At 37.1% G+C, this 26799-nt stretch overlaps 2 protein-coding genes across 4 annotated transcripts; both read left to right on the forward strand.

The window, feature by feature from the left end:
• Nucleotides 1–464: 464 nt before the first annotated feature.
• Nucleotides 465–10665, forward strand: LOC119775708 (CD9 antigen-like). Of its 3 annotated transcripts, none has more exons than XM_038273775.1 (9): nt 465–621; nt 783–930; nt 3322–3427; nt 3513–3610; nt 4260–4334; nt 4421–4522; nt 4687–4782; nt 7891–7974; nt 8261–10665. In XM_038273775.1, exons 2-9 carry the CDS (start codon nt 865–867, stop codon nt 8486–8488), a joined length of 855 nt encoding a protein of 284 aa, XP_038129703.1. In that variant the 5' UTR covers nt 465–621; nt 783–864; the 3' UTR covers nt 8489–10665. The 3 variants fall into 3 exon arrangements, with proteins under 3 accessions (XP_038129703.1, XP_038129705.1, XP_038129704.1); XM_038273777.1 differs by having other exon boundaries at nt 466–621; nt 9982–10665; XM_038273776.1 differs by having other exon boundaries at nt 533–621; nt 753–930.
• A 5552-nt stretch (nt 10666–16217) lies between these two features.
• LOC119775734 (tetraspanin-2-like) lies at nt 16218–25888 on the forward strand. Its single transcript, XM_038273808.1, has 9 exons — nt 16218–16276; nt 16396–16507; nt 18584–18707; nt 18801–18898; nt 20525–20599; nt 20672–20773; nt 23073–23165; nt 25188–25271; nt 25479–25888. The coding sequence occupies exons 2-9, from the start codon at nt 16406–16408 to the stop codon at nt 25533–25535; spliced, it is 735 nt and encodes a 244-aa protein (XP_038129736.1). The 5' UTR covers nt 16218–16276; nt 16396–16405; the 3' UTR covers nt 25536–25888.
• Nucleotides 25889–26799: the final 911 nt, after the last annotated feature.

Genomic DNA, 26799 nt, shown 5'->3' on the forward strand with positions numbered 1-26799 from the left:
TATATATATAAACTGTAATATAAACATATGACTGTAAATTTACAGTTCTATTCTATTCTATTAACTGCAATTATGTTTTTTTTAACACATCTTGCTTTTTCAGGGATTGAAATTACAACTTTATGCAAGATGATCAGTTGGATGGAAAAAAGGAAAGACCTAAATGCCCCTTTTTTCTTTTTGTTGCTGTTTTTTTATTGTCTTGTTCAAGTTGTTTCGTTTTTCTTTCCAGGTACCAATCTACTGTTATAGGAGCCGATGACATCAGAAAACCTATTTTTTGATGCAGATTTTTCCTAAAGTAAATATGATCATATACATTAAAACACAAATGTCATCTTGCAGTAATAGTGTGTCAAAGGTTTCCTGCCGCAGTCCGTTTCCCTAAGTTTCATTTTTCCTGTGGCGTCCTCTAATGTGGAGGCAGCAGTCCCAATTCCTCTTCCTCATAGGAGCCATTCCTGCCAATCAAACTGTTCGACTAATGGGAGGCTTGGTGGACGTAGAGGAGGCGGGGCTTGTCGCACGTTGGAGGTAATGAATTCTAACACGCAGTTTTTTCAGATGCTGTCGTTGAAGGCGAGTGCTGCTCATCCGTTTAACAGCAGAAAACAGTGAGAGGTATTTATTTGACTAGAAGCTAATTTGATCTCTGTGGTTGACAATTTATTTACAGACACATTTGGTAGTTTATCATTTTCTTGTTACATATTTATTTAAGCGTAAGAATCTAATTATTACCCTTATTGTAGGTCAGCTAAAGTGCAGTTTGTTTTGCGCAGGCCTGTGCTGCTGGATCAGCTCCAATTATAACCATTCAGCTCCAGATTAAAAGTGCGCAGTTCAACAAACCCACCCTTCATCATGGCTATCGACGGATGTGGACTCGTCTGCAAATACATTCTCATCATTTTCAACATCATCTTTGCTGTAAGTGACAAATGCTGATGGAATAAGAGGGAAAGGGTGCGTGGAAATTGTTTATTAACAGATGGAGGCGGCGGAAGCGCACACCGCTCCTTTGGTCTGCGGCTACAGTAGAAACATGTAGAGTTTCGTTTCTTCGGAAATGTCCATGCTCTGTTTCTAATGTGATGTCTTTTGGGAGGGGTTAATTCCGTTTACTACATTGCAAACGGCAGACAGGCTTTATGTTTGATTGTGCATCAGGTTTTTGTTCGTTTGTTTTATTCCCTAAGCAACAACCCCCCACCTCAGTCTTTTCTCCTTCCTGATTCCATTTGGTAGCTGTAAACAAACCATTTTCTAGCCATGGTCCCACTAAGTGCCTTTTTTTTTGCACGAATATCGCTATTGGCCCCTTCTCACGGAAGAGGATTAGGGCCACTGAAAAAAATTAAAAAGTGAACTGATTTTTCAATTTTATTTCATTTTCATATGGGAAAAAAGTCATAATTCTGAGATTAAAGTCATAATTCTGAGAAAAAAAGTCAGAATTCTGAGAAAATAGTCAGAATTTTAAGATTAAAGTCATAATTCTGAGATTAAAGTCAGAATTCTGAGAAAAAAGTCATAATTCTGAGAAAAAAGTAATAATTTTGAGATTAAAGTCGGAATTCTGAGAAAATAAGTCAGAATTCTGAGATTAAAGTTGGAATTCAGAGATTAAAGTCATAATTCTGAGAAAAAAGTCAGAAACTGAGATTAAAGTAAGAATTCTGAGATTAAAGTCAGAATTCTGAGTGAAAAAAGTCAAAATTCTGAGATTAAAGTCGGAATTCTGAGGTTGAAGTCATAATTCTGAGAAAAAAGTCATAATTTTGAGATTAAAGTCGGAATTCTGAGAAAAAAAGTCAAATTTCTGAGATTAAAGTCGGAATTCTGAGGTTAAAGTCGGAATTCAGAGATTAAAGTCATAATTCTGAGAAAAAAGTCATAATTCTGAGATTAAAGTTTGAATTCTGAAATTAAATTCCGAATTCTGAGAAAAAAGTCAGAAACTGAGATTAAAGTAAGAATTCTGAGATTAAAGTCCGAATTCTGAGAAAAAAGTCAGAATTCTGAGAAAATAGTCAGAATTTTGATATTAAAGTCGGAATTCTGAGAAAAAATGTCAGAATTCTGAGATTAAAGTCGTAATTCTGAGATTAAAGTAGGAATTCTGACTTTTTTTCCTACTGTATATGAAACTGAAATAAAATTGAAAATGAGTTTGCTTTTTCTATTTTTTCAGTGGCTCTTATTCTCTTCCGTACATACTAGTACACTCAGTTTGGACAAAAAAAATTACACGAGTGAATCAGTCTATTATATTGTTTAGTTCTCTTATAGAGTAGTTACTGCAAATAAGCAAGCCATGCTCAAAGGGAAATTCGTTTATTAAAAAATAATAGAGAGTTTGATCTTTTAATGGTAACTTAAGATAAACTTATTAATATCCTATTATTTGAGTTAGGTTTAAACAATAATAATGATTGTAACAATGCAAGCACGAATGACAAATTTACAAGTACAAATCTACAACTTGATGAAGGTATTTCTCTTCTTACCAGTAGGTGGCAGTAATGCCACTGAAGTTTGTTTGCCAACCAAATATATATGCGAAAAAGAAAAACAAGATGAAAATAAAACTATTGGTCAAACATTTTGAAACTGTTTTCAACACATTAACGGCAAAAGGTTTTATTGATTGTTCTGCTTTTTCTGCTTCTTTTTCTCATTTAAAGACAGCAGGCAAAAAAATCTGGTTCAATAGCGCCACCAATCAGTAAGGAGTGTAACAGCTTCATCAGAGGTTGTTAATCTATACTTAGAAATGTGTTATTTGCACATATACTGCTGCAAGGTTGTAACGTTGTTACTTGTATTTTTAATTTCGAAACCCTTTTTTCTCACATATGAAACATCTGATGTCATGCATACGAGTTTACAACAGGAAGAAAATACGAAACTTTCAATTCTTCACATCTCTTACTTGCATTTTTATTGGCAGCTATCTTACCCGTCACACAAAACAGAAAAAGACGGTTCATCCACATATTTAAAACAATTTTTTTTATTTCCAAATGAAAAGGGCGTATTTAAATTTGCTATTTTTCCTGCTGTTCAACATATTTATTAGCATCGATAGCATTGATGTGAAGCATCAATTGTGGTTGATGCTTCACATCAAATATTGCATCTCCTTCACATTTGGGCACAGAGGGAAAAAGTTTGATGATTGTGATTTGATATATTGTTTATAATTCTACACAGCTTAGCTTTGACTATTGTAAAGCGAACATCTTGATAACTGCGGCTGTGTACACCTTTACCACGTTTCAATTTTATGCTTTTAACTTTGTTTCCTCTTTATTGCAGGTGGTGGGGTTTGCGTTTTTGGGCCTTGGCTTGTGGCTTAGATTCAGTGGCAGCACCAGAGGAATCTTTGAAATAGACCAACTGAGCTCCAGCACGTTTGTCATAGGTCAGTGCATTGCAGCGATCGCTTAGCAGAGATTAGCTTCAGATTCCTGTTAAAAATAAGCTGCTTCTGTTTCCTGCTCAATCAGGTGTGACTGTACTGATCGTTCTTGGCTCAGTCATGCTCTTTGTTGTGGCGTTTGGGGACTACGGGGCCTGCAATGAGAAGAAATGTGCTCTGCAAGTGGTAAGAAAATGCATCCGGCGCATCCTTTGATATTGAGTCACTGATTTTTTTTTTTTTCCTGTTCAGAAACTGCTGCTGCAGCTTGGATTTGTCATTCCTTTTCCCTATAAAGGTCATCTTTGCACTAATTTTGAATGACCAAACTAATGAAAGTTAAAAACACAATATATATATATATATATATATATATATATATATATATATATATATATATATATATATATATATATATATATATATATATATATATATATATATATATATATATATATATATATATATTTATTTTTTTTTTTTTTATTATTCACATGCAAATGGTTTGAATAACAGGATATAAAGTTTTAAACACTGCCCTTGTAAACAAGCTACTAAAAAAGGGTCACAGGGTTATGAAAGGGTCACATTTATACTGTACGACTTATTTTTTTTTTAATAAAAGAAAAAAAGCTTCATTCTGTGATTTCTCATAAATGATAATAAATGCCTTTTATCTTTTAAATCTGGTTATATGCCTCAATAAGCTTATATGAAGTTGTAACAAAACAGAAAAGAGTACAGGAAGTAGGTTTTATTGCAAGTTTTATACTAAGTTACTATTCTGTTACATTCAGCGACATTCATTATTTAATTTTTTTTCTTGTCTCCTCAGTTTTCTGTCCTGATCTTCTTTCTGGCTATCGCTGAGATTGTTGTCGGAGCGCTCGCTTATTCAAACAGCCACGAGGTAAAAGCAAAATGTTTTCAGTCTACATCCAGTCAGAAATCAAATATTTTAGATTTTATTTACATGTTTGGAATTTCCTCCCCAAGGTCGGACGGAGACTGGGAGAGTTCTACGTCAGTTTATATACCATCTATGTGAACAGCCAAGACCCAGCGATTGGTGTCACTCTCACATTCATCCACAACTCAGTGAGTGTCCACTGTTTGCTGGTTTTCGATACGAACTTTGAAATGTGTCATTATGTTAATGTAGAGTGAGAGTGATCTTTTTACGGAATCCATTGTGCAGGATTTCTGTTTTTCTGGGTGATTTTTTTTAACCTTTGTCTTATCTGTTGTTCTCTGCTCTGCAGCTGCACTGCTGTGGAATGACTGGAGTCAGTCTGATTGAGCTAGTGAAGCAGACCTGCCCCAAACCTGACGGTTTTATGGAGCACATTGTCATGTCTGTAAGTGGAGTTACTTTTTAAAATCTTAGGTAAATCATATTTAAATGTCAAATTATTCTGGCTTAAACATGTATATAAATGTATTCTTTATCAGACAATATTGTCCCAAAATTTAGAAAATTTCTATTAAAAAAAATCCATTCTTAAAGGTACACTATGCAACCGGTGTTGATTTTCCAGCGAGACTCCCCCCAGAGGGCGAAAGTAAAAGTGCACTGTCGTAAATATGCACAGCTGTTCTCCTGGTTTCTCCGTCAAGCCAGGCGCGGTTGTTTTGAGCTTAGCAGACAGGCTAACGCAACGAATGACTAATGCTGCGTTCACACCGCAGCTGGCGCGACAGAAGCAGCGAGTTTACATGCAAAGTCAATGGTTGACGCGCGTCAAGGCGCAGCAAAGGAGCAGCAGGCCCAGCGCGTCTGAGCAGCTGAAGCAGGGAGAGAGACAGAGCGCTGATGATCAGAGGCTATGATCTCTCCTCTTAAACAGTTTATTGACGCCTAAATTAACTTAAAATGCAGAAATCTGCCGGCAGAATATGCAGTTTGGATTATTTAGATGAAAAACACCTACCAGCTGCCGCGGTGAACCGCGAGGACGTGACCTGGCCAGAGGCTGCTGATGAAGGGGTTCCTTCTGTCGGCGCACTGCTGGTATGTGGGGTCTGAGCGGCTCCGACAGAAAAAATATTGAAGGCAGGATAATAATCTGAATGAACTGACGGCACTGATTTCGTTTTCAGGTGTATTTTCTCATTTAAACACATATTAAAACTACTTTATTCCAAATGATCACAGCAAATATAGCTGCAAGGCAGAGAAAGGATAGTGAAGCTCCGCCCAACGCGCGTCAGACACACTTTTGCACCGCACAGCCAGAGCGTCAGAACTAACTGGTTCAAGCAGCAAAAATGAAGCAGCAGACACGATTTTGCTGCTTTTGCTGCGTGAACGTAGCATAACTGCACAAGGATCGCCACTGTGCTAGCAACGAGAATGCTTTTAACTGGGGGGTGTAGCAGTTCTCGCCGTAAAGCAAGACTGACTCTCACGAGACTTCTGAGCCTGTGGGTGCGGGTCGGTGCTCCTGCAATTGCAAGTGCAGTATTTCCCCCACAGACCACCAGGGCGGCCGAGAATACCTTTGTTCAACCTGAAATGACGCATTTAATCATCCAAAACGTTATGGAACACATTAATTAACTGAAAAATGTTGCATAGTGTGCCTTTAAAATCTGTGTTATTTTTTCGTTATCTTATGCAGGCCAGTTAGTTATACGTCAGCTTGTACACCTAAATTCGGCCAATCATAAATCAACGTCTGTCAATCAAATTTTTTCGGTCAAAGCATCTTTATTCATATGTCGCAGCTAATGTACGCACCAGGTGAAATAAGAAATAAGAATCATTTCCTTTCCCATTGAGTTCCGTCCCAGTGTTCACGGGGATGGACGTCTGTGTCTTCAGCAGGCGTAGAGCTAACAGAACTGGCAGCGTTGTGAGGCAAGGGCTCCAACATGTACGGCTGTAAGCCTTCTACACCAAACCAAGCTTCTGCCGCCCTGGCGTCCTCTTCCACAACATCTTCGTCCCGCTTTCCTCCTCTAGATAAAAAATGTATGATGGAGGAGACTCATCCACGACCTCCGACACAAAACTCTCTTCCTCTTGCATGTTTCCTCTGTCCATAGCATTCCTTGACAGTGTCGTTTCTAAGTCACCAAATTAGTCCTACTTGGTCCCAATGGAATTTCCCATTGGGAACCTACTAGCGCTAAGTTGCTAACTGGTTAGCAAGATGCTTCCGAGACACCGGCCACAACCAAACTTGCTTGCGAACCTTCCGCCACAACAATCCCGCCCTCTCGAGAAATGACCAATCACATTCACTTTTTTCACTCGTGTAAAGTCGGGCACCACTCAGGAGAATTCAGAAATGTAACGGTTGGAACAGCTGCTTCCCTACGACTTTAATGGCTAAGATCCTATGATTAACCGGGTTTTGATGTTCAGTGCCTTGCAAATGGTAAACGGCATGTACTTATATAGTGCCTTTTTCAGGACAGGAGACTTGACCAAAGCGCTTTACACTACATTCAGTTATTCACCCATTCACACACACACTCACACACTGATGGTGGCAAGCTACATTGTAGCCACAGCTGCCCTGGGGCTCACTGACAGAAGCGAGGCTGCCATACACCGGGCCCTTTGACCACCATCAGTAGGCAATGCAGGTGAAGTGTCTTGCCCAAGGACACAACAACACTGAAAGTCAGAACATCCAACGCCACTGTAACCCTGCAAAGCAATCTTATGATGCTCCAACCAAGAATTTGAATTTTATTTAGATTGGAAGTGTTAGACAAGAAAAAATGAGTGCATAGTTCTTCATAGGGTAAAACAGGATCCACACTTCTGTGTTTGAGCCCAGACCATTACTCCTCCATCTCAGCTCCCACATTTAATTTCCAGCTAGAATTTTCATCTTTGGAAAACCGCTGTTCTTTTTTGTTTCTGCATTCCTGCGCCTGGTACCAAACCATGTGCGACCCGACAAATGGGAGCCATTAAACAGAAGGTGGTCTCATCAAATGAGACCAAATGTTTCACAACCAGAACATTCTGGTTGTGAAACATGGTGGTAGAAGAATCATACTGTGGGGTTGTTTGGTTTTCTTTTTACTAAGTTTACAGGCTACTGTATTTATTTTACTATGAATATTGGGAAGTTTGAAATTAGTTTGTTTTCTGTAAAGCTTTCAGGCTCAGGAAAGTTCTACACATCTGACCTAATCGGATGACATGTTTTTTTCATTATTCTTAGAAATGGTGTATATAATATTCTACTTATAGCCTAGAGAAACAGGGGGAGTCATTGATGACTGAATTAAATGTCTCACCTCTAGAAAACACTCCACCTTAGATTCATCGTATGTTTTCATGTTGACTTTAGTTGCAACAAATGAATGTTGGCTTTAAAAAAGGAAGAGTCTCTAATGCTTATTTAAAATGTGTTATTCTGAACTGCAATTAAGTTTTCTACTGATGCATTTAGTCCAGGTCCAGAACTGTCGATTAACGTCTCTCTGCTTCTGTTCTCCCACAGAACTGTCCTCTGACCATTGTGAACGTGTTTGAAAGCAGAGCGCCGCTGGTGATGGGCATATTCGTTGGAACTGGAGCTCTTCTGGTAGGCAACTTTCTGCACATTTGTTAGTCTAAAAGCAAGTGATGAAGATTCATTTGAAATAGGGTAACAGATAAAGTTAAATTTCTCCGCAAATAGGAAGGTCACATCAATGTAAAATATAATGGTAGATCTGAGGGGGAAACGGGGATAAGAGAGAAAAACAGACTATTCACAAGCTTCTGTTTGAGTTCTGCTCATGTTCTTAAGTTTGATCATCTGTCTCCCCCCCCACCCCCTCCCACTTTTGTTTTTTCATTTTATTTTTTTCCATCATTGCTACCAAAAGACCGTAGCTATGATTTGCAGCGGAGTGCTCAGTTCACAGATTCGGCGGCTCTCCTCATCTCCTCAGTACATTATCCTGAGTACCAACACTCCCTCCCTGGCTGCCCCTCAGCTATATCCTCAGCCATACCCTCAGCACGTCACCAACTCCATCAACTCCTTCCCTGATCAGGACCCAGTCGTCTTCACACCCCTGCCTACCATCAACCTTCCCTTGGCTCAGGCCTAAAAGTCGTCTCTTTAAACTTCAGGGTCACTTTTTGGGGTTTCATGTTTATTCACAATGATATGATCTGAGAAAACGTTACTTCACTCAACCTGATCACACTTCATCTTTTAGCTCTTCAGAAGGAAAAATCCCCCAAGTTACAAAAAAAAAAAACCCTCCCAGTTTGGGGAAGTCACCAAGATATTATAACAGTTTGGTGACATCAGTGCACCTCCATCCTGTCAGATGTTTACGTACATCCACCTTGGTCATGACTATACAAACAATTTAGGATTTCTAAATTTCAGATTATAGTATAGAACTTCAAAACAAGAACTAGATAAAGAAGTTTGAGTTTATCTGAATTTCTTTTTCAATTTTAATTGTTACATGTTTGCGTATAAATAGCAGATTTAGGTAGTTGTCCTTTAACTCGTCTACAAGAAACAGATATTTTTTAGTCGTAAACAAGCTCCTAGCATCTGTCCTCATTCTGTCTGGACCTGGTTCTTAGATTCAGTTAAATTGAAATAAAATTCAAATTAAAGCTGTCGAGGTCATGGCCATCCTAGATGCTTTAACTTTGCCTTTCATACCAGACAGCTAAGGATGACCCGGAAATGTCCAGGAACCAGATTAACCAGAAAGAGGCAGCTCTGCCTATAGGAAGAAGCCAAACGGCTATCATTTCTGATAAAACAAGGATTCTATTGTTTTAGTGCTGAACTTGAAGTCAGTCTGATAGGCTATCAGAAAGATAGCTTCAAAGCAACCTTTGAAGGACAAGATAAAAGTGGAATTATTTTTTAACCTGCTTGGATTAGACAAATATTCCCTTTAATTTCAACTTCTGGGTCTAGTTCTTTTAGAAAAAAAATATTTATCATTATTATCAGAACTGAGGGGTTTAACTAAATCTGTAAAAGCTTTACATCAGTGCAACATTCATGGCCACGTTGAGGATTGGACGTAAACCACTGACTAGAACTGGGTTCATCCTTGAAATCCAAAAAGGGATAATGTCCGTTATTTTACCCCCATTAAACACTAAAAGGTTGCTCCCTTTTATGATCTATTCGGGTTGGATTTTCTCCTTCAGATGCTTTTAGTCATAGAAATCACTCCTATTCAGTGTCATATATGCTCTATTTTTGGCTTGTGTGCAAATCATCAGCAAATAATGGGAAACATCCTGTCTTTCTGTCTTCATGGGTCTGTTTTGAATGTTGATCTGCTGTAGAGGTGGAAGCAGGTAGATCACAGCCTGGCATCAAAATCTATCCTGAACAATAAGATCTTATTTAGCTGCTTTTCTCATACGCTCTGCAGCGGACAGATTACATCACTTGATTGATGCAAAGAGAAGTTGCAAAGAGCTCAGACAGTGTTGAGTGTGTTTAGAGCTGATCAAATGATGATCAGAACAGCCAGGATGGATGTTAATGCCAGGTCTGAGTGGGGCCTCTGTCCCTTATTCTGCTCTTTATTTCCCTCCTTCTGTGTCTGCATGACAGATTACTGCCCTGGTCTGCGCCGCTGTTCTCCTGAAACAGATCAAGAAAGAGCATCAGGAGATAACGGCTTACTATTCCTCTGTGTACTAAGAACAGGAGGACTGGTAAGGGTTGGGCCCTCAGCCGCCTCCGCCTCATCTTCAGCTACCATCGCTGGAAACTCAACCAGCAGATCAGTGTTTACAGCTTTTTCCCTTGTTTGTGTGAACTACCGACTACAGCTCCTGGAGCCAGTTTGCTGAAAGTGTCGTACAGCACTAGATTTACCAACTTAGAAGATACCCCGAATCAGCAGAAACAGGCCTGCAAATACCCGAGCCTGGTAATCCGACAATGCAAAACAAACACAACGATTTAGCTGCAAAATCTAGTAGCAAAGCCACACTGAGCCTTTTTGTAAAACCAAGAATGCATGCTACGACGCTACATATTAGCTCGATTCTTTATGTTCCGTGATCACAGATTTTAAGTGGCTGATTTTTGTTTGCTCCACAGTGGAACACTGATGAACATCGCTGTCAGAAATGTAAAAGGGAAATAAAGGGATCATTTCATAAAGTCAAGCTTTTAGAAGCTTTGATTGTATTTTGGTGAAATAAAAAAAAAAAAGTTTGAACATTTCTTTTACTATATCTTGTTTCTGTGCTTCAATCACTGTAATGATGCTTTTTTTCACGTGCAATGCTCGAATCATTGTAGATTTATTCACTTTTTAACATTAAAACTTTTATATATTTCTAGAGGTTTAAAGGTACAGAGATAGATTTTTTTATTATGTTAAACCTGCTTTTTTTATTTTTTATTTTTTGACTAGTGTTTTAAGGACCACAAGATTAGCCATGATGTAAAATAAAGTCTTTGAGTACCAAATAAAAAAGTTTTTTGTGTCAGCAGCTTATGATAAAAAAAAATGTGTTTGTTTTAAAGCTGTAGATCAAAACTGTTGCCTTGGTATAAGATTTTTTTTTATATATTGGAAAAAATTGTTTAGAATCTAAATGCCTTATTTTTCTTCACATGTAGCCCAGATTATTGCATTGTTTTACGTTACAGTTTGTTTTTCTCTTAAAGGTTTATTGCTGTGCATGTTTCCATAAAACATCTAAAAAAATAATATGTGAAAGTGTCATTTTTTCCCTTTAACCCCAATGTTCCTGCAAACATAAAGGAAAGTAGTAATAATAAACAAGGATTTTACTGATTTCATCAGCTGGTTTAAATAGCTTCGTTTAATAGGAAATAAGCAACAGTTTAGATGAAAAACCTATTTTTACTGTATTTACAAATGCAGAGTATCACTGATATTTACTTGTAAAATATCCAAAGACAGCATTATTTCAACCTGGACAGATTAACATTGACATACAAGGATGAAATAAGTTATTTGGCGCTGGGACCCGGCAGATGATTGATGCTGTGAATTGACATTCACTTGGATGAGAAACCTAGGAGATGAATTTAAGTATTCTTCCTCCTGGGGTCTTGACACTGCTGGAGGAATAAGTTGGAGGATGAGTGGGACTGAGAGAGGGAGGAGATCAATTGCAACTTTATTTATAAAGCAATTCCCTGGGGACCAAAGTGCTGCACAGTCAACAAAAGCAGGCAAGCTCATATTCAGAGGACCTAAATTAGAACAATTCATCTAGCTATCCATTTTCTGCTTATCCGGGTCGGGTCGCGGGGGTAGCAGCTTCAGTAGGGAGGCCCAGACGTCCCTCTCCCCAACCACTTGGGCCGGTTCCTCCAGGGGAATCCCAAGGCGCTCCCAGGCCAGCTGAGAGACATAGTCCCTCCAGCGTGTCCTAGGCCTCCTCCCGGTTGGACTTGCCCCTAAGACCTCATCATGGAGGCATCCTAAGCAGATGCCCGAGCCACCTCAACTGGCTCCTCTTGATATGGAGGAGCAGCGGCTCTAATCTGAATCCTCCCCGGATCTCTAAGGGAGAGCCCAGACACACTACAGAGAAAACTCATTTCAGCCGCTTGTATCCAGGACCTCATTCTTTCGGTCATGACCCAAAGCTCATGACAATAGATGAGAGTAGGAATTTAGATTGATCGGTAAATCTGCCGGAGAGCTTTGCTTTTTGGCTCAACTCTCTCTTCCTCACAGCGGTGCCGGTACAGTGCACGCTTCACAGCAGACGCCGCACCAATCCGCCTATAGATCTCCTAATCCATCTTCCCCTCATTCGTGATACACAAGATACTTAAACTCCTCCACTAGGGGCAGTACATCCTCCCCAACCCTGAGAAGGCATTCTACGCTTTTCCGGCTCAAGACCATGGTCTTGGATTTGGAGGCACTGATCCTCATCCCTGCCGCTTCACGCTCGGCTGCGAATCGCTCCAGTGAGAGCTGTAGATCAGTGGTCCCCAGCCTTTTTTGCACCACGGACCGCTGTAGGTCAGACAATATTTTCACGGACAAACACAAAAAAATAAAACAACAAGCCGGTCCCATCTAGGCGTAATCGGAGACAATGACACATGAAGTGTGCTCCTGATGTCCAGTCTGCTCCGTATTGTTTTGGTCGTTGTAACCGCAGAAAATCCCGCTTCACAATGATAGGATGTGAAAGATAGGATGAGTCTTGAACTGAATTAACCTGTGTCAAGAGGCACAGATGCACTGACTAATGTAATTGGGAGAAAATACCGCCATTTTTTATATTTTTCAAAATAAAACATCACTCAGACTCTGATCGTCAAAAAATTATATATATATATATACTTTTTTCTTTGCGGTCCGCTACCAAATGACCCACGGGCCGGTACCGTTCCGCGGCCCGGTGGTTGGGGACCGCTGCTGTAGATCACGCCCCAATGAAGCCAATAGAACCACATCATCTGCGAATAACACAGACGCAATCCTAAGGCCACCATAACGGATCCCTTCAACACCTTGGCTTCTGCTCATAAAAGTTATGAACAGAATCGTGACAAAGGGAAGTGACCTAAATACGAACAATTAAAGCATTAAATACATATAACAATTAAAATAACTACAAATGTCTAATAAAATTAAGGTCACAGGCTAACATCAACATCTCATAAAGTGTCGTAAGTGGTGAGTTTTAAGAAGTAATTTAAAAAATCAAACAATAAGGAACACTATGGAAGCTCTTTCCGCAATTTTGGAGCTGAAGTAAGATACCCCCCTATGCCCCTAAGAAGCAGCTGATTGGCTGACCTGGGTCAACCGGAGGATGCAGACAGAGCAAGACCACGAAGAGACTTAAAAACAAAAGACCTTTAAAATAGATCCTAAAATGTGCAGGGAGCCAGTGTAATGAGGCTTAAATGGGGGGAATGCTTTCATGCTTATGAGTGCCGGATAAAAGACGCAGAGCAGCATTTTGCACTCTTTTGAATCAAGCAATGTTGGAGCTACTAACCCCCACATAAAGTGCATTGCAGTAATCCAATCCAGTAGAAATTAAGGCAGAGATTACTGTCTCTAAATGCTCTTTGGAAATAATGGACTTTGTTTTGGCCAACTGCCTTAATTGAAGAAGCAACATCCATTTTGAAACCTTAAGGTTAGTAATAACTTACTTCCTGTTCTGGGCTAGGTAACTTAGGTCAGTGGAGGGAGCATCTGATGTTTAGCTAAAGGTCATGACCTCGGTCTTACTCTAATTTAATTTTAAGAAATGAAGGACCACCGTTTAAGTCTTCAAGGCATTCTAATAGCACGCTAATCGAGTTCTCATCTTTCCTGCGTAGAGAAATGTAAATTTGTCTATCATCAGCATAACTGGAAATAAACCATGCTTCCTCATTATTGAGCCAAAGGGAAGTAGTTAAAGGGTAAAAAGAAGAGGGCCTAAGACTGAGCCCTGTGGTACTCCACACAATAAGGGAACAGATAATTCCTTATTATCACCAAGGGAGACACAGAAGGTTCAGTTTTGATTATTTTAACCAATCAGTTTGTTTATCACTGATGCTGATCAACTGTTCCAAACGAGCGAGTAATATTTTGTGGTCTTCTGTATCAGCAGTCAGGTCCTAGGGAACAAGAATCACAAACCCTCAAGAATCTGTAGCTAAAAAATATAATTTAGAAACCCTTAAAAGAACCGATTCAGAGCTGTATAAAGATTTAAAACCAGATTGGAAACCTTAAAATATCATGCTCTTATAATAAGGCCATCAGTTGATTATAAAGCACCTTTAAAAGAATTGTAGAACTGATGGGAAGCATAGAAATCAACCTATAGTTTGAATTTATTTAAGGATCAAGAGCAGGTTCTTTAGATAAGAGGTCAGACTACTGTTAACAATACACCTGCTTGAAAAATTGAGGAGGAACAGCATCATATGGAAAGCCACCAGGCTTTAAACAGCCAACAATCATTTTGAGAGAAGCCAGAGTCACTGCCTCCAACTGGTTAAACAGAGTAGTAACAGAGGCTCATGGGTCAGAACAGAACAGGAAATAGAAGCTCAAGCTTCTGTGATCTTTTTAACAAAAATATTAAAACACGTTTCACAAAGAGTAGGATGTGCATCAATCACTTTCTTCTTGGGAGCATTTCCAGACGACATGTCAAATACCAAATGTTGAATGTGAAAGTCTTAATATGTATAATAAAGTATTTTATTTTAAAAGTAGGGTATAAACATGGTTCTGAGCTGTAAAGAGTTTTTAAGTTATAGCACAAAACTAAATCTAGTTATCTAAATTGTTGAAACCTAACTTTTCTAAAAAGTTCTCAATATTAACTTCCATCCAAAGTAAAGGTAAACTCATTATTCTGTGTTTGGTGGTTAGAAAGAAAGCGTCAGCTTGTATAAAAGGGGTTTATTCATCTGTTGGAGCAGGAAGTGTTTATTAATATAACCCATGCTCTCTTTAAAATAGCTTTGAATCTGTGTCGTCAGCAGCCAGTGTCGATCTGATAAACATCCGTGCTGAAGTATCAGGATTTTGTTAATAAGACAATAACCCACATGGTTCTTTAAATGTAATAAAGTTACTTTAATAAAGAATGAGTTTGTTTAAATATCAACTATGTACTAATCTTGACCTGGTACCATGGTCTACCATATAATAGTTTTGTTTTATTCTAATGTTTTTACATTTGGAAAAGGCATGAAATGAAATAAAATGGATTAAAACAGCAGTGAAATGATTTTAGTCCAGTTTAAATGGGATTAAAGCCTCTAAACATTCTACACCTGAGTTTTTATTTAGTTATTTTTAGCAGTGTTTGTTTTAAAGTTTTAAAATTTGTTTTATCTTTGTATTTATAAAATGGTTGGCCTTTAATCAACAGATCAAATCTGGCTCTCAATCGGACATTTCTCATGTATTTCCTACCTGAAATTCACAGATTAAATCACAGTAATGCAAATTTTCATGGCTAAATAACTTCCTGATTTAATTATAAGGGAGTTAAAATGTGTTTTAATATGTTAAGGGAGTGTGTCAGGCAGCTATAAGGTTTTTCTGCTTTAGAAAATGTTCATGACTCTTGAGTAGTAATCAATAACTTCAAAGTAATATAAGGATAAGCTTTATTGACTAAATGTATGTGAATAAAATTGGATTATACTTTGGTTTCACATGATAACAACGCGCAAACCATTCTTTATATATTTGTGCAATCCATTATTTATTATATAGCAAAAAAGACATGAGAAAATGGTGCAAACGAGCAATGGTGCAAAATGTGTTCTTTTAAAAGAAAGCTTAGAGAAAAAAAATCCATGTGGTGATTATGTTTTGTAAAATGAGGAAAAGTCCAGTCCAGAATATGTGGGATCTGCAGATCCTGGCCTCAGCTGGTTAGAAACTGACAGTAAAGAATTAAGTTATTCTAACCAGCCTGATGATAAACAACAAAAAACTACATTTAGGGGCTGCTATTGTTTATAGCCTTATGGGTAATCAAATATTAATAAGGGGTGGGATAACCTCTATTGCCTTTTATGCTGAGCCAATAATTTTTATCTTTTTAATCCAGTCTTTTACTCCAATATATGTGTTTTACTCCTGGGAGTTAGTACATTTAAAGGGATTAAATATGGTCAATAGGTTCAATGATATAAACTTTACAAAAACATATTTAAATACCTTATTAAAAGTTGACCTGTGGGTCTCCTGCAAGCTCCCTGGTTGGCTGATTAGCTACACCTCTCAACCAATGAGAGGCCAGGACAGGAGCAGAGGGGCGGGGTCATCTGAGGGAAAAAAAGAGCTCACCTGTAATAGAAAACTGAACCTATACCTTCTCACAGTGATATGAGTGCATCTATTTCTGTCACAACTTGAGCTTTTCCAGTGAGATTTTGTGTTTTGTTTTTCACTTAGATGTTGATAACATTAGCATGAGATTTACCGGAAAAAGACTCCCTCCTGAGTTATATTTTACATTAGTTAATTTTCTGATTTCTGTTTAGTGTCGGGACAATGCCTCCTGTTGCAAATATAAAGTCGCACTTTATCATTTCTGCGGATGTTTCCAGGCCCTTCTGCAAATACGCCATCATTGCTTTCAATATCATCTATTTGGTAAGTTTGAATCAATTATGAAAAAATAAGATACAGGTTTATATATAAGGCAAGATGCGTAAAGCCTGATAACATAACAAACTGGACAATAGGTCATTGGTGCATAATAAATTAGAATATCATTGGAAAGTAAATTCGATACAAAAGGAAAAATTGTATTTATTATTTATTTATTTATTTAGTTATTTATTTATTTAGTTATTTATTTATTTATTTATTTATGATATATTTATTATAGACTGTGATACTCTATACATGTTTGTCTGAAAAAACAGAATATAGTGAAAAAGTTGATAATTCTTGCTCCTTATTTTAGAAAGTTAAACTCATATATAGATTCATTATACTAAGAAGGAAATATGTTAGCTTGCTCTCTTATAATTTTGGTGTTAAAGATAATTAAAACCCCAAATTTGTGTGTCAAAAATTTTGTATAGAAAAAAACATTCTGGAAACTGACAACCTGATTAGTATTGTTTAGTATATATTGTCAGTATTGTTTCTGGTTCTGCATTAGGGGACCCAACTGTCCTCCATGTTTTAGAAGTATGTCAGCTCCAGCATCATTCATCAGCAGCCATTAAAGTATAGAGTGAATTTTGTTCCATTATTGTTGCAAGCCAGGAAGACTTTATGTAAATGGAAAATTTGAAAGATGAAACACATTTTGCAGTCCATTAAACTTTGAAAAAGTTTTAATCCACATTTTTTTAGAGAAACTGCCTTTATTTTTTAGAAAAAAAATAAAAATATATGTTTTGAATTTATTTTCCACTTAATATTTCTAAAATTCTATAACATTTTTTATTTTATTTTATTTTTTCAATTGTATTTTTTTAAATCAAATTTTCATAATAATTTTTCAAAAACTGTCTTTTAATTGGGTTTTACAATTTAAATTTTTTCAAATTACTTTAAACTGATCACCTTTTCTTCACTTCTGGGGGCCGGATTTCCTCTGGAGTCAGGAGCGAAGACACATTTTATATATGTTTGTAATGGGCTTGAAGTGAAGAGGATGTGACCTGCAAAACACCATTAAGAAAGAAGATATTTTGTAAATCTGAAAAAGAGAAACTTGGAGAAAAAAAATAGAAAATAGAAAATGTGTAAACTTTTATTTAAACAAAAAAATAAAAAACATGAAAAAAAATAACATTTGAAAATAAAAATCTATAAAAGAAAAACACTTTTTTTTCTATTAAAATGCTTTTCAAAGTATTATTTCTGAACTGCATCTACTCAATTTTTTATTTACATAATGTGTTTTCTTTTTCAGCCTCTTTACAAAATGTGTTTTTTTTTTTTGCTTGCAACAATAATGGAACAAAATTCACTCCATACTTGTGATGCAGTAGCTGCAGTTAATCACCCATTTTTCTAAAGAATGATTTGTGGAAGAAGGTAAAAACCTAAAATTTGCAGGACTGTATTTAAAAAACACTGATCTAAATGGACTTTTATTCTGGCTACACAATCGAGGAGCAACCAAGCAACAGAGGAGGATGCTGCCTTGAGAGGATTTTTAAAGCGGAATCTATTTTAGAACTCAGGGCAGCCTCACAGCAAGAGTCGCTAAACACAGATGAGCCCTACAGATGAGCTACAGATGTCCGATTGGAGTCATTTCTGAACCAAGTGGTCTGTTGTTCAGAGGGCTGTGGTTTGACTTTCAGATGCAAATAAACTTAACATTTCATTTAGAAATCGATGCCCCAGAGTTTAGCGGAAGCTCAAAGGACAGAACGCACCTTTCTAAAAGCCATAAGAGTTTTCCTTTCACACAACTTACCATTAATAACTAGGATACAGAACTTTTATGTGCCAGAAATCACCTCCTTGACAGTTTAGTGTCAAAAATCCTCTTTAAAATCAACTCATTCTTAGAGACATAATAGATTTTCTATCAGCCATGTTGGTTCAAAATTCATGCTTTAAATTTCTATTTCCATTAGTTAAGTTTCTATAATTAAACTGTATCTGATAAAAGTTGAGATTCTGATGATGGTCTAGTTTTTTGAGACCCAAAGATGTAAAATTAGATGATTTACCTTATTTTATTTGATTATTTTGCAGGTAGCAGGGTTTACATCATTGGTGCTCGGTTTGTGGCTGAGTTACCATGACAACAACAGTGATGTTTCTGATCTGACATCCGACAATGACAAAGAAGCCATTGAGTTAAAGGTGTTTAACAAAGGTTGGTAAATAAGTTAGCAATAAACATGGAGCCTCTCAGTATCTGAGAAATTTGCATTAGATTAAAATTATTTCCTGTTTTCTCTCTGATCAGCTGTTTACTTCCTGGTAACTCTGGGCTCTATTATGGCGGCTGTGGGGATATTTGGAGAGTATGCTGCCTGTATTGAAGGCAAAATTGCTCTGCGAGTGGTGAGTTGTTGTTTTTTTATAAAGCCCATGCTGCTTAATAAATCCTAACAGATTACTTTCCATCCTGGTATCAAAATTGATAAAGCTACAAAAATAAAAACCATAATTCACAAATTCTCATAAAATAAAATAGATCAAACACACATTAGATTCAGAATGCCTTTATTCGTCACTGTAGAAAGCGTGACTGAATGTATTGATTTGTTTAAGTTATTATTTCTTTATTTTTTATTCATGAAAGAGAAAACAACATAACAAAACCCCTGCAGGTGAAATCATGAATGAAAAGGAGAAGAGAGAATTAAAATAAATGTACTATCTGCACCCATTTTCAATAAAATATTATTTATTCAACTCAAGATAATTACAACCATATTAAATAAATTAAAATACAATAGTTCCATCATCTCATCAACAGTCGGTTTGAACGGTTGCATTTTATTTAATCAGAAGGCGTTTTTTTCTTGAAATTATAAAATGGAAAAAAAGGTAAGAATGACAAAAATATTTGAATGAGAATCCAAATATTAACTACGGTAGAGGATTAGGGCCACTGGAAAAAAAAAAAAAAGTTTACTGATTTTGAAATCAGTTTAGTATGGGAAAAAAGTCAGAATTCTGACTTTAATCTCAGAATTCTGACTTTTTTCTCAGAATTCTGACTTTTTTTGTCAGAATTCGGACTTGAATTCTGACTTTTTTCTCAGAATTTTGACTTTATCCTTAAAATTCTGACTTTTTTTAGAATTCTGACTTTAATCTCAGAATTTTGGATCTTAATGTAGATGGGCACCATGAAGGAAGAGATGTGGGAGCATTAAGCTTCATTGACAAAGATGTGAGTTGTTTGAGAGGACCAGTGACACATTGGTGGAAAATGACGGAATTAGGCAACTTTTCACGTGCCCGGGGGGTCCCCTCATTAATCGAGGAGCAGAAGGTCATTAAAACAAGAGAGCTAGTCTCTAAAACAGACATGGCTATGGCTTGATGCTAACATGTTTGTTATCTGTCAGAATTCTGAGAAAAAAGTAAAAATTCTGAGATTAAAGTCAGAATTCTGTGAAAAAATGTCAGGATTCTGAGATTAAAGTCAGAATTCTGAGATTAAAGTCAGAATTCTGACTTTTTTCCCATACTAAACTGAAATAAAATTAAAAAATCAGTTAACTTTTTTTTTTCAGAGGCCCTAATCCTCTTCCGTAATTAACACTTTACCTATTAACTGAAAAATTTATTAATTCATAACCTTCATCTGCAGACTGAGATATTGTTTTGGATCAACTTAGATCCAAATGTTCTTCCAGAACATTGTTCATTATGAAAAGTGTTTCCTACTCAGACTTTAGAGGGTTAATATCACTACAGTAACAACATTTATCTTTATGATCAAAAGCTGGTGGAACCGACTCAAACTGCAAACTAAAGGCGGTGTGTTTGAATAAAAATAAATAAAAAAATAACTTGGTGAGGTCATGAGAACACTGCATGAGACATCAACTCCAATAGACGGATTAGATGAGAGGACTTTTAATGAAAAGGAACACTTTTTCTTTAAATCTTCCTGTATTCACTGATTCCTTTTGTAGTTTCAGACTTTCATGCGATTTCTCCGTCTCTCTCCAGTTTACTGTCCTTCTGTTCCTCTTGGCTGCAGCTAAAATCACCACTGGAGCGCTTGCTTACATCTACCGGGATGAGGTAAACGGAAACACATAATCTGGTTAGATTAGATATTTCTTATTCCTAATGTGATTACATTTCATTGATAAGGCTGGAAAGATGCTTGGAGATCTATACGTTGATGTTTATAAGCTCTATGTGAAGAATGAAGAGGGAGCCATGGCTGTCACTCTTGGATTCTTCCACAGCATGGTAAGCATCTCCTATATCACACCTAGGCCTCATTTACTTTCACTTACGGCTGCAGAGTGTTGCAGCGTGTTTGTCTTTACTTTTCAACGTGCGTCACTGTATAACCTGCACCCGAGTAACATTTACAAAGATTTGTATTTAATTTGTAAACAAAGTAGATGTAAAATAAAGGGGAAATATTTGGTGTAATATCCAAATCTGATGGAGGCTCCTCAGTGATGCAGTGGGTAGCACTGCTGCCTTGCAGCAAGAAGGTTCCGGGTTTGATTCCCGGGCATGCATGGAGTTTGTATGTTCTCCCTGAGCATGCACGGGTTCTCTCTAGGTATTCTGACGTCCTTCCACAGTCCAAAAACATGACTGTTTTTTGAAGTTAATTGGCTTCTCTAAATTCTCCTTAGGTGTGAGTGTAAAGGATTGTCTGTCTCTGTGTTGCCCTGTGATGGACTGGTGACCTGTCCAGGGTGGACCCCACCTCTCACCCATAGACACCTGGAGATAGGCAACAACACCCCTCATGACCCCACTTGGGATTAAGTGTGTAAGAAAATGGATTGATGGATGCAAATCTGATAAATAAAATAATTTCCACATGCTGTGTTCTATAAAGCTTCAGCTCAGATGGTGAATCCAAATAAAAATCAGATATTAACTGTAATATAAAAAACAACTTTTTTTCTTCTGCTTTACAAATATGTTGGTGTAGATAAAGGGTCTTCAGCCTGTACAAAGATACTTATTCTCACAAAATAAGTTAGAGCCTCAAAATACAAAATAAAAAGAAGACAAGTAAAGGAAGTTTGCTATTGTGTTTCCAGTTTCTAGATTTAAAATAGAAATTATACTTAAGAGAGGGGCAACTCAAGAAAATAAAGGGGCCAAATCCTAGATCTGAATTAATGAAATATTCTCATCAAGTGCTTTGTTCTTTGCAAAGTTGAATGTGCCGATTACAAAATCACACAAAAATCATGAATAAAATAAAATTTTAAAGCAATGGAACCTGCTCTCATCTGTAAAGAGCACAGGGCGCTAGTTGAGAATTAGCCAATTGTGGTTTTCTCTGGCAAATGGAAAGTGTCCTGCAGGGTGTTGGGCTGTAAGCACAACCCCCATTTGTGGACGTCGGGCCCTCATACCATCCTCATGGAGTCTGTTTCCAACCATTTGTGCCGACAGATGCGCATTTGTGGCCTGCTGGAGGTCATTTAGCAGAGCTCTGGCAGTGCTCCTCCTGTTCCTCCTTAAACAAAGGCAGAGGTAGCGGTCCTGCTGCTGGGTCGTTTCCCTCCTTACAGCCTTCGCAACATCTCCTGGTGTACTGGCCTGTCTCCTGGTAGCTCTACCTAAGACACTTCTGTGGGTTGTAGAGTCCATCATTTAGTTTGCTCAAATTCAGTGCAGATTATTTAAAAAGAAAACAAAACAAAAAAAGAAAATCAGAAAATCGCTAAAAAATATCTCCTTTTTTTTTTTTAAACATAATTTTTTCCAATAACTTTAAACCAAATTTATTAGGCACCATTTTTTCTGGAGTCTTGGCTCGTAGATGAGACCATACTGATAAAAATCATCATAGGTTGTGGTTGCATTGTGACTAAATGTGAAAAAGGTTCCAGTGGTGTTTTTTTAGGCGTTGTTTTTTAACCAAAACCCAGCTAGTCCCACTGTTTGGGTCACACTTGAGTATAACAGCAGCTTTAATTCAACCTTGTTCTGCATCCTGGTCTTACAGGAGACCACAGGCAGTCAGATGATTCTAGTGTGGATATTAAAAGTTCAAACAATGCACATAAGCTCCAAATTCTTCCCTTTCAAATTTCCATTTCACCAAATCCTTCAAATGATTTCTCATATAGTTTTGGAAATGGATTAACTTCTGTTTAAAATACGTTTTTCATTTTGAGGCATTTAAGATGATTTCTATGTTTTTAAATAACTAAAGGAATCAATCATTTATAGTTGCTGAGCTGCTTTTGTTTCCATGTTTCCACTGGTATTTCCATGATTTATCTGATGATGATACCCTACATGCTGTAAAGATTGGGGAGCCTACTTAGCAGCACCCTAATCTTTATCCTCATTAAGATTCATGTTGGGACTCAGAACCACTTTAAACATCTTGGTGGAATTAAAGTTTGGCTGTCAGGAATATATGACCCTATGTGACTCCATGAAAGATCAAAAGTAACAGCCAAAGAAAATTAGATATCTTCTAAAAATTCCAGTTAAATATTAAAGGATTTATTAAAAATGTTGTGTTAAATATTCTCTGATGGTCCTCTTCTGTTCTCTACAGCTCCACTGCTGCGGATGTAGTGAAGACCCCCTAACAGAGCTGGTTAGGAAGACGTGCCCAAAAGTGGATACCAGAGGACAAGATTATACCGACGTAAGTTGGGGTTTGATCAAAGAAATCAATTATAGCATGAGCGTAGGTTTGCATAGGGACCATAGGGACATATCCCTACCAAAATCTTGGACCGACCTACTTGTCCCTACCAACAATTGGATGTGAACAATATGTTTATAATTTACAGCAGTAGTTGTTGCAGCAGTGGCTTCTTTTCCTCTCGCAGCTCCTCTGCCTGGTAGCTGCAGCTGCCTGGTCTTTCCTTTAACTTTCACATAGCAGCGTATGGAACTCTGCTGCGCTGTTTTTCTCTCTGATTTTTCTGCCTTAAGTTCCTCCTTCTCTCTTACTGATTGTTTTCTACTCTGTATGTGTGCACGAGTGCGTTCTTGGAGCGCAAAAAACAATAAATGACGCTAGAATACGGCGGTTTTCAATAGGCTATGACAGCAGTACAATTAAAAAAACTAAATATCTAAGCTGAAACAGGGGAAAGCTTATGATTGCAGATCTGTAAAGAAGCAAGAGAGAGTTTTGATTTCTGGAACTTGAGAAATGAAAATTACCAACGTTAGGATCTAGTTACACAGAGTAACTACAGCCTAGATGTATAAATTGTATAGTGTATTATTTTTAATGCTCAGTGTCAGTTCCTCTTATAGTTCCAGTGCACATGTAAATACATTTATTTACCTTCCCTTGAATGCATTAATTTGCATGATACAGAGAGAGCATATTAGATAAAAAAAAAATAAGAGTGGGGTTTACCTCCGTTTACCTCTGCCCAATTCTATATCTTCAAAAGAAAACTCAGGATAAATCCGCATGTAGCTGACAGACTATATTTGGTTAAATAGGTACGTATTTACCTACTGTCTTAGTTGGTGGTAAGTTTAAATGCAAACCTTTTCAAAGTGGGAAAGAGTCCTAATTCCACATTCATCAGAGCCAGTGATGCTTTAAACATTGATAAAAAGCATGTAGTGTGTTTAGTGCTTATAAGATTTGTATTTTTGTAGCAAGAAATGCTGTTCTCTTAAAAAAAAAAGTGCCCTGATGCTGAAATTAAGCATAAAAGAGCATCAATATTTTTGCAAAGGCACAATGAAACTGAAGATCAATAGTGTCCCTACCAAAGTTATTTCAACAAACAGAAAAAATAGATTAAATCCTAAAATGTTTTAGGTATTGCTTGTTCTACCTTTATGCAAAATATAGCAAAACCTCAGCTATTCAATTATTAAAGATTAAAAAAGATCTTCTGATCTCTGTCCGGCTGTAGTGTGGACTTGCATGGCAGGTAGGGACGCTTTCCTGTCCAATAAGTCGGGATAGATCGAATGAACATCTCTGCGTTACAGTAACAGTTTAACTCCACTGACAGTTTGCCTTTAGTGAAATACCAGTGCAGCACAAAGAGCTTGTCTTTTTCTCATATTTGGATAAATTTCAGACTTAACATTAAAAATGCATTCGATTGCATGGATCATAATTATTCACTCTCCAATATCTGTGGGCTCCTGTAGATGACTCACCTTTTCTGATGTTTTTTCTCATCTCAGATTACAGCTGAAATATTTGACAGATTCAGGATTTGATGCTGAAAATGACACAATAGGCAGGGATGTAACCCAAACCTTATTTTGAATCCCACTCCTCTCGCTTCCTCAAACGGGACCCAATAATCAAACAGGATAATCTGAAGCACATCAGCAACTTAACCTCTGAATTGCTCAAATAAAACCAACATTAAGATTTTAGGTCTGGCTTACAGTTAAATCCTTAACTTTAATCTGATAGGTGATAGAAAACACTGGTGAGTCATTGCTGCTTATTTATCAGATCAATTTTGCATAATTTCTATTCCATTTGTCTCATGTTTGACCAAAAACAGCAGAAATTTGTAAGTAAATGTTTTTAGAATAACTTCCATTTTTATAACTACTTTAGATTTATTCACCATCTTGTTGCCATACATAACCAGACATCTACAGGGAGAACAAACTACTATTATCCTGAAAAATTTGAACGTTTAGAGCTAACAGCTTCTGCTTTTAACAGGACTGCCCAAAGGAGATGGAAATATTCTTCAATAATAAAGCAGCTGTGGTGCTTGGCCTCTTCGTTGGAACCGCAGCTTTTTTGGTAGGCAAATGCAGCACAGTTGTTTGCAGATGGAAATAACATTGCACCTTTAAAAAAAAAACATGAATGGCTAACTGTTTATGTTAAATATATCAAATGTGTTTATCCCCCCCCCCCCCCCCAAATGATTCAATTTGCTTTTGTGAGTACATGAATGTTCTTTCCTGACCTCAATTAACCATTTTCCCCCATTTTTCCTTCCCAAAGATCGGAGAAATGATTTGCAGCGGATGGTTCAGTTCAAAGGTTCATCAGGATTCTTAAGCTCCTCAAACTATTCAGACTTTCTGCATGTTGACCTTGGATCCTCCTCAGCCATTATAGCAAAGCTTCTAATCAGGACGAGAAAGTCTCCATGCCACTTTCTGCAGCCCTGTCATCTTAGTTTGTCCTTATTCCACATCCATGACAAATTTGCATCTCCAAGCAGAAGTCCAGATGCAGCCTGCTGCAGTCATGGCCAAAGTGTTGACAATTACTTGAGTTATGTTTGGCACTTTGCATGTTTAGCATCACAACACCTGAAATAACAGTTTTCTGGAGGTTGAACAGAAGGCGGCTTCAGGATGTCCAGATGTTTCCAACAGTTAAACAAAAACCAGCTAAAGGATAACGGCGCCACCTTGCCCTGAATGTTACAGCAGCGAGATGGCAGCTTGTGTAAAGGGTTAATTTCTTCCGGGCACAGTCGGTTGGTGATCTTCACACAGCTTTTAAAACACTTTTTTCCCCAAACTCACTTTTAGCTCTCTAACCTCTAGGTGTACATTTAGAACATAAAGTTTGTAAAACATTTTTAACTGATGGGTTTACTTCTTTAGAATCAGAAAAAAAGTGGTTCCAGGATAATTAAATGCATGCAAAAAATTCAGAATTTTATGAATTATGCTGTATAGTTTGTACAGTCCATGTGTAAAGAAAAACAGATTTAAATAAGGGAAGAAAGATCAGAAACATCAGTAGAACGTGTGGTAGTTTAAGGATACAAATGATGTAGGATACTTATGGAAGCCCGTTTCCGCCACTCTGTAAAAAAAAAAAAAAAAAAAAAACTATCTCAATATAATGAGATACTATCTCAATATAATGAGATAGTATCTCAATATAATGAGATAGTATCTCAATATAATGAGATAGTATCTCAATATAATGAGATAGTATCTCATTATATTGAGATAGTATCTCATTATATTGAGATAGTATCTCATTATATTGAGATAGTATCTCATTATATTGAGATAGTATCTCATTATATTGAGATAGTATCTCATTATATTGAGATAGTATCTCATTATATTGAGATAGTATCTCATTATATTGAGATAGTATCTCATTATATTGAGATAGTTTTTTTTTTTTTTTTTACAGAGTGGCGGAAACGGGCTTCCATGATACTAGAAAAGGTAAAATGAGGAAATGAAGGTTGATACTAGAAAAAGGTAGGACATCAATATTAAAATTTAACAGAATCTCATCATCACAGTTGGGAGTTGGACAAATTTTCACTCCAGCGTTTAGTTGGTGGGCG

Source organism: Cyprinodon tularosa, unplaced genomic scaffold, assembly GCF_016077235.1.
Source record: "Cyprinodon tularosa strain WSP-4 unplaced genomic scaffold, ASM1607723v1 ctg89, whole genome shotgun sequence".
In the NCBI taxonomy this organism is placed as follows: Eukaryota; Metazoa; Chordata; class Actinopteri; order Cyprinodontiformes; family Cyprinodontidae; genus Cyprinodon; species Cyprinodon tularosa.

Bases quoted from the DNA above. Each gene is read 5' to 3' on its own strand.
- LOC119775708 (XM_038273775.1), top strand. From the start codon at position 865: ATGGCTATCGACGGATGTGGACTCGTCTGCAAATACATTCTCATCATT. The intron at 931-3,321 runs GTAAGTGACAAA...TCTTTATTGCAG, and splicing joins TTTTCAACATCATCTTTGCT to GTGGTGGGGTTTGCGTTTTT. The intron at 4,523-4,686 runs GTGAGTGTCCAC...TCTGCTCTGCAG, and splicing joins TCACATTCATCCACAACTCA to CTGCACTGCTGTGGAATGAC.
- LOC119775734 (XM_038273808.1), top strand. From the start codon at position 16,406: ATGCCTCCTGTTGCAAATATAAAGTCGCACTTTATCATTTCTGCGGAT. The intron at 18,899-20,524 runs GTGAGTTGTTGT...GTCTCTCTCCAG, and splicing joins GCAAAATTGCTCTGCGAGTG to TTTACTGTCCTTCTGTTCCT. The intron at 25,272-25,478 runs GTAGGCAAATGC...TCCTTCCCAAAG, and splicing joins TTGGAACCGCAGCTTTTTTG to ATCGGAGAAATGATTTGCAG.